Genomic DNA, 14,664 nt, shown 5'->3' on the forward strand with positions numbered 1-14,664 from the left:
GGACAACAGCGAAGAGGCGTTGAAGGAGGATGGTTTGGTCAATTGTGTCAAAGCCTGCATTCAGGTTGAGAAGACTGAGGAGAGAGTCAGTTGTGACTTTGTTTCAAGCTGTTTCATTGCAGTGGCGAGAATTAAACCCCAGGAAAGTGGTTCAAATATGAAGTTGCAAAAAAAAGGCACAGATTTTAATAATAACACATTCCAGGATTTCGAAAGTGCAGGAAGGGACATTGAATTGCCAGCGCCTTAGTTGGAATAAGATCAAGAGAACAGGAGGGTGGGTCTCATAAGACAAACGTATTGAAGGCACAAGGGAATATTGGAGTGAAACCAGAGAAAGATGAACTTTAGTGCTGGGGCAGGGGCAACTGGTTTGATAGGCAAGGTTGGGGCAGGGACGGATCAGAGGGCGAAGGGAGTGTATCAATAGCAGCTGACAATTGCAAAAGGAGTCGATGAACTCCCTACATTTGTTGGAGGGAATGTTCAGGGGAAAAGAAAAGAAGTTTAAGCTGCTGGTTGATAATACAGAAAAGAAGCTGGGAGAATCTTTGCACTCCAGAATGATCCTAGTTTAATCTAGTCGTTTTAGCAGAAAGCAGGGCCTGATAGTGCCTCCAGTGTTTGAGCCAGATAAATAGCGAAACCAATTAAAAGGAAAATATTGCAGATTTTTGAAGTCTGAAATAAAAACTGAAAATGCTGGATAAACTTAGCAGGTCTGGCAGCATCTGTGAAGTTGCTGCCACAGATGGTGCCAGACATGTTGAGTTTATCCATAATTTTCTGTTTTTATCAGTAAACAACTAAAGTTGTGCACCATAAATGTTCATCTCTGCAACCCTTGGATTTAAGAATTTATACCACTTGGAATGGTCAGGGTGAGAGAGTAAGGGTTTCATTGGGGGGGGGTTAAGCACCCAGAAAGCGAGGGTATAACTGGGCAGATCAATAGCTGCAGAGGTATTGTGGTGGATGGAGGCGAGACAGTTAGGACCTTGAGAGTGACATTGGAAGTGACTTGGAGTAACAATTTCTTTCCAAGGACAGATGCAGGAGGGGTAGAGGTGGTGGATGTTACATAGGACTGTCTTCAAGATGGAGAAATTGGGTTAAAAGTTCACTTCAAAGATCCTGAATTTCACTGTTTAGTTCATCTCAGCTTGAGTTGCATCAGAGATGGTGCAGTTGGCCAGAGGCTGTCCTGTATATACAGGCTATTGTATTAAATTGCCTTTTTTAAAGAACTACACTCAGGACAATGGCTTATTTGTTTAAATTACATCCTGTATCTAATATATATTTTATATACCTGGATAAATATATATCCATGCGAAACTAGGAACTTATGTTACTAAAAGTAGATTGTTGCCTGTGTGAAGATAATCTTGTCACATACCCGGAGAATAATACTGAACTGCTCTTGGCTTATTAAGGCTCTTCTCGCTACTTTATAACGGTACTTCCCTCCTCTTTTCACATCTCAGTACCCTCCACTCCTCGTTCCACCTCTCAGTCTCCCAGTTCGCACTCTTCTAATTCCAGCGTCCCAAATCTGCACTCAACTGCCTCCTCAGGCTCCTGGTCACCTGCTCCCCATCTCCCTGCTGCCCCCATGTGCGACAGTCAGAATATCTCTTAAATAAAATTTCCTATTCTCTGGCAAGCTGCAGAGGTAGAGAAGACCCTTATATGTGGATTTTAGATAGCTTTAGATGTTTCTGTTTTGACTGGAGGAAATGAATATTATTTCATTGTAAATTATTTCATTATTGTTTCATTGTAATTATAATGAAATATTATATGAAATATAATGAAATATTATTTCATCATAAACATTATAAATGGGTTATTTTATACACGAGGCTATAAGGTACTACAATGTTATAACACTCTTGTTCATAAGTAGCAATGCCCTCTCACTGACAGTCACAAGTTCTGACCGATATTGCAAAACGCGCTTCCCTCGGACAACTTAAATTCCATCAACATACCGAGATTCTTCCATGGTTTCATTTCCAAACAGCCCATCCCATGTTAAAAATACAATGACACCTCCAACTGCTGAGTTGTTGAAACCAGAACACGAATTGATCAACAACCTGCATTTATTTATATGACTCATTCAACATAGGAAAATGTCCCAAGGCGCTTTACAGGATCATTACCAAACAGAATTGACCTTGAGTCACACAAGAGATCGGTTTGAAGAGGGCCTTAAAGGAGGAAGTGAGGTGGAGAGGCAGGTAAGTTTAGAGATGAAATTTCAGAGCTTATGGCCAAGGTGGCTGGGGGGAGCAATTAAAACCAGGGGTGAGCAAGAGGATGAGCGTAGAGACCACAGAGGGTGCAGGGCTGGAGGAGGTTACAGAGACATGCATGATTGTGCAAACACAATGTAAAAATAGGACAAGAAATAAAAAAGGGCCCTTCAATACTTTATAAAGCACAAATCACTGGAACACAATAACTATTATGGTGTCTTTCTGAAGTCAACTCCTCAAAATCACACATTGATGTGGAAGAGTTTAAATCCAATGTCATAAGTATATCCAAGATTTTGGAAAATTGTGCGCAACAAATATCACTTTCTATGCAAATTTTCTTCCCTCTTTTGTTTTCCTTCAAGCATCACCACCTTACTTTTATTACATTTCGTAAGCCAAAGTCACTCTCAGATACCTTGTGTCAGTGACCATTATTCATGAATGGATCTTGACTGTATGCAACCATTCAACTACCAAGGCTAGTCTCACTAGGTGTCCACCAGGGAAGGTCATGATGTTACAGGAGACCATTCAGCCCATCATGTCTGTGCAGGCTCTTCAAAAGAGCTGCCCAATTAATTCCAGTGCCTGCTCTTTCCCAAAGTCCTGCAAATGTTTCCTTTTATATATCCAATTCCTTTTCGAAGGTTACTGAATCTGCTTCTACAACACTTTCAGGCAGTGTCATATCAATTGGCTGTGTAAAAAGGATTTCTCATCTCATCTGGAACTTTAGCCAATAATATTAGATCTTTGCCCTCTGGTTGCCGATCCTCCTGACAAGGGAAGCAGTTTCTCCTCATTTATTCTATCAAACCCCTCATAATCCCCAAAGCAACAATCAGAAGTAGGGACACTGCACAATTTCTCACTTATGGCAGCACGGTGGCACAGTGGTTAGCACTGCTGCCTCACAGCGCCAGGGACCCGGGTTCGATTCTTTGCTTTCGGTGACTGTCTGTGTGGCATTTGCACGTTCTCCCCGTGTCGGCATGGGTTTCCTCCGGGTGCTCCGGTTTCCTCCGAGGATGTGCAGTTAGGTGGATTGGCCATGCTAAATTACCCTTTAGTGTCCCAAGATTGCAGGTTAGGCGGATTAGTCATGGTTAATGCATGGGGTTATGGGGATAGGGTGGAGGGGAGAGCCTGGGTGAAATACTCTTTCAGAGAGTTGGTGCAGACTCAATAAACCAAATAGGCTCCTTCTGCACTGTAGGGATTCTATGGATTTTAATAAACTTCATAACCCACAGGTATTGGTATCTAGGCTGAGACGACTTAACCGAGCAGAGACAAAAGACAGAAGCCTGCAATGTCCCTAGTCTGTGTAGAGCCCTCAATGATTAAGCTGGCCAAGTCATTTCAGGATCCACAATCTTTCAAACACCAACAGATGAGTATTACTGAATATAGTGACTTGCGTCATCGTTCTAAAGTGACTTGCCTTAATAGTGTACAGTGTGTAAGGATGAAATCCCCCTCCTCGGTGTTCCTTTGCTGTGACTGTTCCACTGATTCTCAAATTGTGAATCCCCACTGGTGTGTCTGGGCTGCAAAGTGGTTCAAAACTATAAGCGGTCACATTCACTGAAGTAGGGGAAGGTAAGTGCACAGGTCCTGCAGACACAACATCTAAGGAGTTACAGGTCAAATTATCTGACGGAATAGTCTCCTTTTCCTGAAAAGGGTGTTGGCTGGCAAGAATTCGGATTGTCTCATGAGCTAGAACGGTGGTGGAGGTTGCTAATTTAGCAAATGCCTCCTCCTTCCCAACATCATCAACATGCTCAAGGCCCAGAGAGGCCGTGTTTTGGTCAAACGATGGCAAGCAAGCATATGTATCCAAAACGGTGGACTCTCCTATGTTTTGCTCATCATTGCTTGCATCTTCTAGTGTCTCAAAGGTATTAGTTAGTTCCATTGGAGTCAGCCTGTCCACAACCAGTTCTTCGGTCGCTAACTGTGTTAAAGATTCTGTGGAATCCTTTCTCACATCATTTTGGGGAGATTCAGGTTCGAATTCCTCACAGGAATAGAAGAGATTTAATTTGTCTGGTCTTTGGTGATCATAACCACTGGTGACATCTCCTATAGATTTCTCAATCTTTTCACTTGATTTACTCACACTTCCATCTGTTGATACGTCAGGCTTCGCCATATCGGGTTCCAAACTGTCAACAGTATCATAAGTGGGACAATCTTCAGCTTTTGGAGTTGGTGTTGTCTCAGCAATGACCTCTTTTGGGGCTTTCAAGTCTAAGGAAGTGGGCACCTCTGGCTGCGGAGGTTTCTCCTTTACTTTCTCCTTATTGCTTGATTTTGTAAAAATTTCTATTATAATACCATTTATCCAATCCGGGTCTGCCATTTTGCTTATAAGGGGCAGAAGCACGTTGCACATGATCAGCTCTCTCACCACGAACCTCCCAGTCCTGGTCTCCAAATTGGGATGGGGCACCAGTACGTGCAGAAGTAGGTCGACAATGCCCCTTGCATAATTCACTTCTGTTGCAGGACTCTGAAGGGCAATGTGAGGTTCACTGACTTTGCAATACATTTTCCACATTGAATGGATTTCCTCAGCCCGGTAGCGGCCAGTCTTCTCTCGTGATGTCTTCTTTGCCTTCATGTAAATCTCCAAATGGCAGCTGCACAAGACAAGGATTTTTTGGGCCAGTCCCTTCCTGTCCACGCGCTCCATCCTCCTCTTCAGCTCCAAGGCCATGGCGTGCATCGCTCTCTGCACCTCATTCTCAAACTCTGGCTCATGGCTGACAGTCCTGTACCAAGAAGTGACAAAATCCCTGATGATCTTGGTGATGGTGCCTTCAATCTCCTTGGCCAGCAGCAGTTCTGAGTCTGGTGGGGGGAGGGTAGGCTCCAGCCTGATAAACCTCTCCAGGTGGACCAGGTTGGTGGGGCTGAGCACCAGCTGTGAGCCCAGCCATCCCCCTAGCAACACCAGCAGCACCGAGACACATAGCAACCAGATGTTGAGCAGCAGCTGGAGGAAGAGACAGGCCAGCACCAGCAGGCCGAGCCCCAGCCACTTCCTCTGCAGCAGCAGCTCGTTCAGCAGCCGGCCCGAGTCCTCCATACTCCCCGGTGGCATCCCAGCAGCGGCTCCCCGGCGATAATCCCCCGCTTTTGCCGCTGGAGCCAGGAGCAGAGCGGCGGCCCAGCCTCTGTTTACATCCAAAATCCGGGAAGGATTAAGGTCACCGACCGCAGCAACCCCGAAATCAGGGAACAGCGCCACCCACAGCACAGGAGGACTCACTGACAGCGCCACCCACGGCACAGGAGGACTCACTGACAACGCCATAGGAGGACTCACTGACAGCGCCACCCACGGCACAGGGGGACTCGCTGACAGCGCCACCGAAAGCACAGGAGGACTCACTGCCAGCGCCACCCACAGCACAGGAGGAATCGCTGACAGCGCCACCCACAGCACAGGAGGACTCGCTGACAGTGCCACCCACGGCACAGGAGGACTCACTGCCAGCGCCACCCACAGCACAGGAGGACTCACTGCCAGCGCCACCCGGTGCACAGGAGGACTCACTGCCAGCGCCACCCGGTGTACAGGAGGACTCACTGCCAGCGCCACCCGGTGCACAAGGGGAGTCGCTGACAGCGCCACCCACGGCACAGGAGGACTCACTGACAGCGCGTCCTCAGCACAGGAGGACTCACTGACAGCGCCACCCACAACACAGGAGGACTCACTGCCAGCGCCACCCACAGCACAGGAGGACTAACTGACAGCGCCACCCAGTGCACAGGAGGACTCACTGCCAGCGCCACCTACAGCACAGGAGGACTCACTGCCAGCGCCATCCAGTGCACAGGAGGACTCACTGCCAGTGTAGAGTTGGGTTGTGTGGAAATGATGCCAAAGACTAAGAAGTTAACCCATTCACTGAGAAACATTAGCAGCTCTTCCATGCTGTCTGCCCCTTGCTGGGGACAAATTCCCCCTCACCGACACTTCACTCCCTGGGTGCAGTCTTCATGATGAACACCCAGTCTACATTTCCCCATATAGTTGGGACAATCAGGCAGATACAATGTTGGATGGCAGTAACAGGTCATTAACTATTTACAATGTACTTTGCACAGTCTCGGGTTATCACACCTGATTCAAAGTCTCTTTCCCCCATTTTTAAAACAAAAGGTCCATCTGTAGACTAAATCAGTACATCATAGAATCCCTACAGGGCAGAAGGAGGCCATTCAGCCCATCGAGTCTGCACCAACAACAATCCCACCTAGGCCCTATCCCCGTAACCCCACATATTTACCCTGCTAATCCCCCCTGACACTAAGGGGCAATTCAGCATGGCCAATCCATCTAACCCACACATCTTTGGATTGTGGGAGGAAACCAGAGCACCCGGAGGAAACCCACGCAGACATGGGGAGAATGTGCAAACTCCACCCAGACAGTGACCCAAGGCAGGAATGGGTCCCTGGAACTGAGGCGACAGTGCTAACCACTGTGCCACAGTACCGCCCTCATAGTCCTTGAGCTTGGAGTTTGGTCTGCTCAGGCATCCCAAGTGTAATTGTGCCAGTTGGCTATGCTTGGGATACCCTCAGGTTGTTGTCCACGGGGCAGAAGGCGTTTGTGGGGTAAGCACAATGGCTGCAGGGTTTGTTGCTTTGATGTCCAGCAGGGCCTCCATCTCCAACAGTGTAGAGGATACAGATTGCAGACTCAGCGTGTCAAGCTCCGTGGCAGTTGGTGCTGCTGGTTTGGGTACCTGTAATGAATGACACTGATTCCTGATGGACAGAGCAACATCTGAGGCAACCACATAGCTGTTATGTTGAGGGGCATGGCTGTGGACCAGTTTGTCATTCCCATGTGGGGTGTGCATTCTGACTGACTCAGTTCCAGAATGTTGCGGTCACCGTATCTTTTCCCTCTTTGTCACCATTTCATGAGGTCTCCACCACATTTGTTTCCACTTTGGATTGCAGAAGGACCTGGGTGGCAGGGATCATGGTGCAGGTACATCTGGAGAACATTATTTTTGCTAATGAGGGCAGGCCTATCTTGGCAAATCTCATGGATTGAGTAGTGCAGCATAGAGGTCTGTGTTGTTACAGAGACATTTTTTGAGGAGATAGAATCATAGAGGTTTACAGCATGGAAACAGGCCCTTTGACCCAACTTGTTTATGCTGCCCCTTTTTTTTAAACCCCTAAAATAATCCCAATTGCCTGCATTTGGCCCAAATCCCTCTATATCCATCTTACCCATGTAAATGTCTAACTGCTTTTTAAAAGACACAATTTACCGCCTCTACTACTACTTTTGGCAGCTTGGTCCAGACACTCACCACCCTCTGTGTGAAAAAATTGCCCCTCTGAACACTTCTGTATCTCTCCCCTCTCACGTTAAACCTATGCCCTCTAGTTTTAGACTCCCCTACCTTTGGGAAAAGATATTGATTATCTAGCTGATCTGTGCCCCTCATTATTTTATAGACCTCTATAAGATCACCCCTCAGTCTTCTACGCTCCAGAGAAAAAAGTCCCAGTCTATCCAGCCTCTCCTTATAACTCAAACCATCAAGTCCCGGTAGCATCCTGGTATATCTTTTCTGCACTGTTTCTAGTTTAATAATATCCTTTCTATAAAAGGGTGAGCAGAACTGTACACAGTATTCCAAGTGTGGCCTTACCAATGTCTTATACTACTTCAACAAGACATCCCAACTCCTGTATTCAATATTCTGACCAATGAAACCAAGCATCCTGAATGCCTTCTTCACCACTCTGTCCACCTGTGACTCCACTTTCAAGGAGCTATGAACCTGTACCCCTAGATTTCTTTGTTTTGTAACTCTCCACAGTGCCCTACCATTAACTGAGTAAGTCCTGCCCTGGTTCAATCTACCAAAATGCATCACCTCGCATTTATCTAAATTAAACTCCATCTGCCATTCGTCAGCCCACTGGCCCAATTGATCAAGATCCCGTTGCAATCAGAGATAACCTTCTTCACTGTCCACTATGCCACCAATCTTGGTGTCTTGATGCTTTGCTGAATGTCCACTGCCCACTCTGCAATATTGTTCGATTATGATGTGTTCAATGTCCCATATGTCCTTGAACTCCCTGGAGACAAACTCCCGGGCATTGTTCGTCATTATCCTCTGGGGAATGCTATGAGTCCCTTCAGCTTTCCAATGACTGTGTTTCTTTTCATGTCGAGCAGATAGTCAACTTCGTACCATCACGAATTAACAAGTACCAATACTGTTTCCCATTCTATTTGAATATATCTCCCGCTGTGAGTGACTATGGGTTTGGGACCTCATGGTTCTTTGGTTTGATGAGGCGTGAGTGCGATCCTTAGTGCTCATCTGGGCACTTCCCTCTCTATGTTCATGTACATTGATGGCCACCACATAGTTTCCTTTGCCCTACACTTTGTTGCTTCTACTCTTGGATGTCTTTGGTGGAGTTGCTGGGTGTGATACCTCTGCAAAGAAGTAGGGATGACAAACATCTGGCCACGCAGTAGCAGCCCAACTTGCATGGTTAACTCTTCTCTCATGGGGTAGAAAGTGCCAAGTTCATGGGGAAACTCCTTTCATCACACAGGCCAGCCTTTCATGAAGGCATCATGAAACCACCTGTACATGTGATCCTCCTGCAAGGGGAGGCGATGGCCTAGTGGTATTATCGCTAGACTATTAATGCAGAAATTCAGCTAATGTTCTGGGGACCTGGGTTCTAATTTTGCCACAACAGATGGTGGAATTTGAATTTGATTTTTAAAAATCTGGAATTAAGAATCTACTGATGACCATGAAACCATTGTCAATTGTCAGAAAAACCCATCTGGTTCACTAATGTCCTTTAAGGAAGGAAATCTGCTGTCCTTACCTGGTCTGACCTACAGGTGACTCCAGAGCCGCAGCAATGTGGTTGACTCTCAACTGTCCTCCAAAGGCAACTGGGGATGGGCAATAAATGCTGGCTGGCCAGAGATGATCATGTCCCACGAAGTGAATAAAAAAAACCTTTATAAGAATAGTGATGAGTGGCTGGTGATCAGTTTCAACGTTGGCAGGACGGCTGTTGAAGAAGTCGTGAAATTTCTGACGTGAAGATTAATGCAAGGAGTACCTTCTCGATCTGGGGATAGCGAGTTTCACTGCCAGAGAGAGCCCTTGATACGAAGGCTACAGGTCAGCCATTCTGGATACAGACTGCACCGAGTCCGTGATGAGAGGTATCTGCTGATTAAGTTACAAATATTGTAGCACCTGAAGGGCTGAAAGCAGATGCTTGAGTTTATTGAATGCAGCAGTGCGGTGCTCCTGCCAACACCGTTCAATATCCTGGTGCAGAAGCTGATGGAGGGTTCCAGTCATCTCAATGTCGCAGGGAATTAACTTAGATATAACTTGTCATACCAAAAAACGGGCAGCATGGTGGCACAGTGGTCAGCACTGCTGCCTCACAGTGCCAGGAACCCAGGTTCAATTCCAGCCTCAGGTCACTGTGTGGAGTTTGCACATTCTCCTCGTGTCTGCGTGGGATTCCTCCGGGTGCTCCGGTTCCCTCCCACAGTCCAAAGACGTGTGGGTTAGGTTGATTGGCCATGCTAAATTGACCCTAGTATCAGGGGATTAGCAGGGTAAATATGTGGGGTTGCGGGAATAGGGCCTGGGTGGGAGTGTGATTGGTGCAGACTCGATGGGCCAAATGGCCTCCTTCAGCACTGCAGGGATTCTAAGTGCTGCAGGACGTGCTTTTCCTCAGGAGTGGACATTTGCCTCATCTGGATCTGGCTTCTCACCACATAAGGAACCTGGTTAACCCGGAATCTGCATTTAGCAAGGTTGAGCTACAACACTCTGGTCCTAATTCTGTCTTGGACCAAGCACAGAAATGCATCATGTTCTAACATTGTACAATCCCAGATCAGGATGTCATTGACAATGATTTTACTGGGTTGTCCTGTAAAGGGCTGTTCCATAGACCTCATTACCAGTGGAGATCCCATAGGCATGCAGAGGAAACAGTATCTGTCTACCAGAGACATTAATGTAATGAGCTTCGAAGATTCTTCACCCAGTGAGATTTGCCAGAATCCATACTTCACATCCAGGATACTGAAAACCTTAGCATTGGGTAAGTCGGCTAATCTGTTCAACCATCTTCACCGTGTGGTGGAGTTTCAAAAATGCCTTATTTAGGTGAACTGGGTCAATGCAGATTCTGCACCCCCCTTTACCGCAGTGACAATACATCATTTCCTGGAGATTTACTTGTGCACCTATAATTTGGAACAGACAGAAACTGGGGTGAATGGGTCAGAAAGTGCATATCTGCAATATGCATCCCTATAGATAAAGCTTATAAAAGTGTGTAAAGATTGGCTCCAGTTCTATTCTTCTGCATTCTGGAATAGAATATGTATCTCTCCAAAATGACTCAAGTCATTTCTGTTTTAATTTCCTGAAAACACCAATTCTTTTTGTAAATAAGTGCGATGATATTACTGTGTGCAGTTTGTGATATGTTTCACCTTAGAAGTTTGTAGTGAAAGGAACTAATTCCAAGCATGTGCATGATTATCACCATTATGGCCAAATCATTGTACACTCATAGAATCATAGAATCCTACAGTGCAGAAGGAGGCCATCCGGCCCATCGAGTCTGCACCAGCCACAATCACACCCAGGCCCTATCCCCATAACCCCATGCATTTACCTTAGCTAGTCCCCCTGACACTGAGGGACAATTTAGCCCGGCAAATCCACCTAACCCGCACATCTTTGGACTGTGGGAGGAACACGGGGAGAATGTGCAAACTCCACACAGACAGTGACCCAAGCCGGGATTCGAACCCGGGACCCTGGCGCTGTGAGGCAGTGTTAAAACAGTGACTGTTAAACAGTGATTGGAAAACAATCTGAAATTGTATAATCCCACGAACTCCCTGAATTAAACTGCAGATGGTAAAGAGAAAACAAATTAGACTGTAATTTAATTCAGGTTCTGATGACATTGCTGTTCGTTGCTGTCAGTTGAAAAGTTACAGCCAGGTAACTAGATAAAGCCTAGTTTCTAGAAAGTTTTTAAGCATTCCCTAGAAATAATTGCTGTAATACTTACCAATTACATCTTACTGACAACACACCTTTGATAGGAGATCTGTCAAAACACATGTGTTTGTCTGTGTGCATGCCTGTATGTGTGTATCTGTACATATGTGTATGTATGTGCGTGCATGTGCGTGTGCTTCTTTTGGTTAACTAAATCAACAAATCGAGGGATAAATTAAAAGGCAGCTCCTTAAAGGGATACTGCATCAAAGCAAACAGAGTCTCAAAGGAAACTTAAAACATTAAAACAAAATGTGATTAAAGATGTCGGTGAAGTATCCCTGTTCCCGTTGGGGGTGGGGTGTGTGTTTGTTCTCATTTATTCTTAGAAAAGCAACAACTCAGAGACTGAAAGATTAGGGACTGTGGTGATTTAAAGCACGTAAAGCAGGTAAAAAGTCATGTCATAAGGAACTTCCGAGGGTGTATGACCACATCCAATCAAACATGAATAGTCAGCAAAACCAGTAAGAAAAGGGAAAGGTTGCCCAATGATTTTGCTCCAAATATGAGCTGAAGATTTACAACAGGAAATAAGTATTGTAAGGAAGTCTAAAAGCAGTGTAAAGTTTTAAAGAAAATATTTGAATTAACTGTACAATAACATTATTGGAATCAAGTTCAGGCAGCACGGTGGCACAGTGGTTAGCACTGCTGCCTCACAGCGCCAGGGACCCGGGTTCGATTCCCACCTCGGATCACTGTCTGTGTGGAGTTTGCACGTTCTCCCCGTGACTGCGTGGGTTGCCTCCGGGTGCTCCGGTTTCCTCCCACAGTCCAAAGATGTGCGAGTTAGTTGAATTGGCCATGCTAAAAATTGCCCCTTAGTGTCAGGGAGACTAGCTAGGGTAAATGACTGGGGTTATGGGGATAGGGTCTGTGTGGGATTATGGTCGGTGCAGACTCAATGGGCCCAATGGCCTCCTTCCTCACTGTAGGATTCTATGATTCCAAGTGGATGAATAGAGATGTGGAGGAAGAAATTGCTAAGCAGATTATGGATATGTGTGGGGGGTCACAGGATAGTTGTCATGGGGGACTTTAACTTTCCAAATATTGATTGGAACCTTTGTAGGTCAAATAGTTCGGATGGGGCAGTTTTTGTGCAGTGTGTGCAGGAGGGTTTCCTGACACAATATGTGGATAGGCCGACAAGAGGTGAGGCCACATTGGATTTGGTACTGGGAAATGAACCGGGCCAAGTGTTAGATTTGGTTGTGGGAGAGCACTTTGGAGATAGTGACCACAATTCGGTGTCTTTTGTTATTGCAATGGAGAGGGATAGGGCCGTACGGCAGGGCAAGGCTTACAATTGGGGGAGAGGTAATTATGATGCAATCAGGCAAGAATTAGGGGGCATAAGTTGGGAACAGAAACTGTCAGGGAAAGGCATAAATGAAAAGTGGAACTTTTTCAAGGAACAAATACTGGGTGCCCTTGATAGGTATGTCCCTGTCAGGCAGGGAGGAAATGGCCGAGTGAGGGAACCATGGTTCACAAAAGAGGTGGAATGTCTTGTGAAAAGGAAGAGGGAAGCTTATGTAGGGATGAAGAAACAAGGTTCAGATGGCTCGATTGAGGGTTACAAGTTAGCAAGGAATGAGCTGAAAAAGGGGCTTAGGAGAGCGAGGAGGGGACATGAGAAGTCCTTGGCGGGTCGGATCAGGGAAAACCCCAAGGCTTTTTACTCTTATGTGAGGAATAAAAGAATGACCAGGGTGAGGTTAGGGCTGGTCAAGGACAGTAATGGGAACTTGTGAATGGAGTCAGTAGAGATAGGCGCGGTGATAAATGAATACTTTTCTTCAGTGTTCACCAAGGAGAGGGGCCATGTTTTTGAGGAAGAGAAGGTGTTACAGGCTAATAGGCTGGAGGAAATAGTTGTTCGGAGGGAGGATGTACTGGCAGTTTTGAATAAACTGAAGGCCGATAAGTCCCCTGGGCCTGATGAAATATATCCTAGGATTCTTTGGGAGGCAAGGGATGAGATTGCAGAGCCTTTGGCTTTGATCTTTGGGTCCTCACTGTCCACGGGGATGGTGCCAGAGGACTGGAGAGTGGCGAATGTTGTTCCTCTGTTTAAGAAAGGGAATAGAAATGATCCTGGTAATTATAGACCGGTTAGTCTCACTTCGGTGGTTGGTAGGTAAATTGATGGAAAAGGTCCTGAGGGATGGGATTTACGACCATTTAGAAAGATGCGGATTAATCCGGGATAGTCAGCACGGATTCGTGAAGGGCAAGTCGTGCCTCACAAATTTGATAGAATTTTTTGAGGAGGTAACTAAGTGTGTTGATGAAGGTAGGGCAGTTGATGTCATATACATGGATTTTAGTAAGGCGTTTGATAAGGTCCCCCATGGTCGGCTTATGATGAAAGTAAGGAGGTGTGGGATAGAGGGAAAGTTGGCAGATTGGATAGGTAACTGGCTATCTGATCGAAGACAGAGGGTGGTGGTGGATGGAAAATTTTCAGACTGGAGGCAGGTTGCTAGCGGAGTGTCACAGGGATCAGTGCTTGATCCTCTGCTCTTTGTGATTTTTATTAATGACTTAGAGGAGGGGGCTGAAGGGTGGATCAGTAAATTTGCTGATGACACCAAGATTGGTGGAGTAGTGGATGAGGTGGAGGGCTGTTGTAGGCTGCAAAGAGACATAGATAGGATGCAAAGCTGGGCTGAAAAATGGCAAATGGAGTTTCACCCTGATAAATGTGAGGTGATTCATTTTGGTAGGACTAATTTATATGTGGATTATAGGGTCAAAGGTAGGGTTCTGAAGACTGTGGAAGAACAGAGAGATCTTGGGGTCCATATCCACAGATCTCTAAAGGTTGCCACTCAAGTGGATAAAGCTGTGAAGAAGGCCTATAGTGTGTTAGCTTTTATTAACAGGGGGTTGGAGTTTAAGAGCCGTGGGGTTATGCTGCAATTGTACAGGACCTTGGTGAGACCACATTTGGAATATTGTGTGCAGTTCTGGTCACCTCACTATGAGGAGGATGTGGAAGCGCTGGAAAGAGTGCAGAGGAGATTTACCAGGATGCTGCCTGGTTTGGACGGTAGGTCTTATGAGGAAAGGTTGAGGGAGCTAGGGCTGTTCTCTCTGGAGCGGAGGAGGCTGAGGGGAGACTTAATAGAGGTTTATAAAATGATGAAGGGGATAGATAGAGTGAACGTTCAAAGACTATTTCCTCGGGTGGATGGAGCTATTACAAGGGGGCATAACTATAGGGTTCATGGTGGGAGATATAGGAAGGA

The 14,664-nt window shown here is 46.1% G+C and overlaps 1 protein-coding gene across 4 annotated transcripts in view; it reads right to left on the reverse strand.

The window, feature by feature from the left end:
* snx19b (sorting nexin 19b) overlaps positions 1-5,527 on the reverse strand; it is a 167,184-nt gene extending 161,657 nt beyond the window's left edge. For 2 of the 4 annotated variants that reach the window (XM_078198904.1, XM_078198905.1), the window contains exon 1: positions 3,712-5,490. In XM_078198904.1, coding sequence (XP_078055030.1) covers positions 3,712-5,379 — 1,668 coding nt within the window. In that variant the 5' untranslated portion in view covers positions 5,380-5,490. Of the gene's footprint in view, positions 1-3,711 lie in introns of all 4 variants that reach the window. The other 2 variants (XM_078198903.1, XM_078198906.1) reach the window with 2 other exon arrangements.
* Between the last annotated feature and the right edge of the window lie 9,137 nt (positions 5,528-14,664).

The sequence above is a fragment of the Mustelus asterias genome, chromosome 27 (assembly GCF_964213995.1).
Source record: "Mustelus asterias chromosome 27, sMusAst1.hap1.1, whole genome shotgun sequence".
NCBI classification, from domain to species: domain Eukaryota; kingdom Metazoa; phylum Chordata; class Chondrichthyes; order Carcharhiniformes; family Triakidae; genus Mustelus; species Mustelus asterias.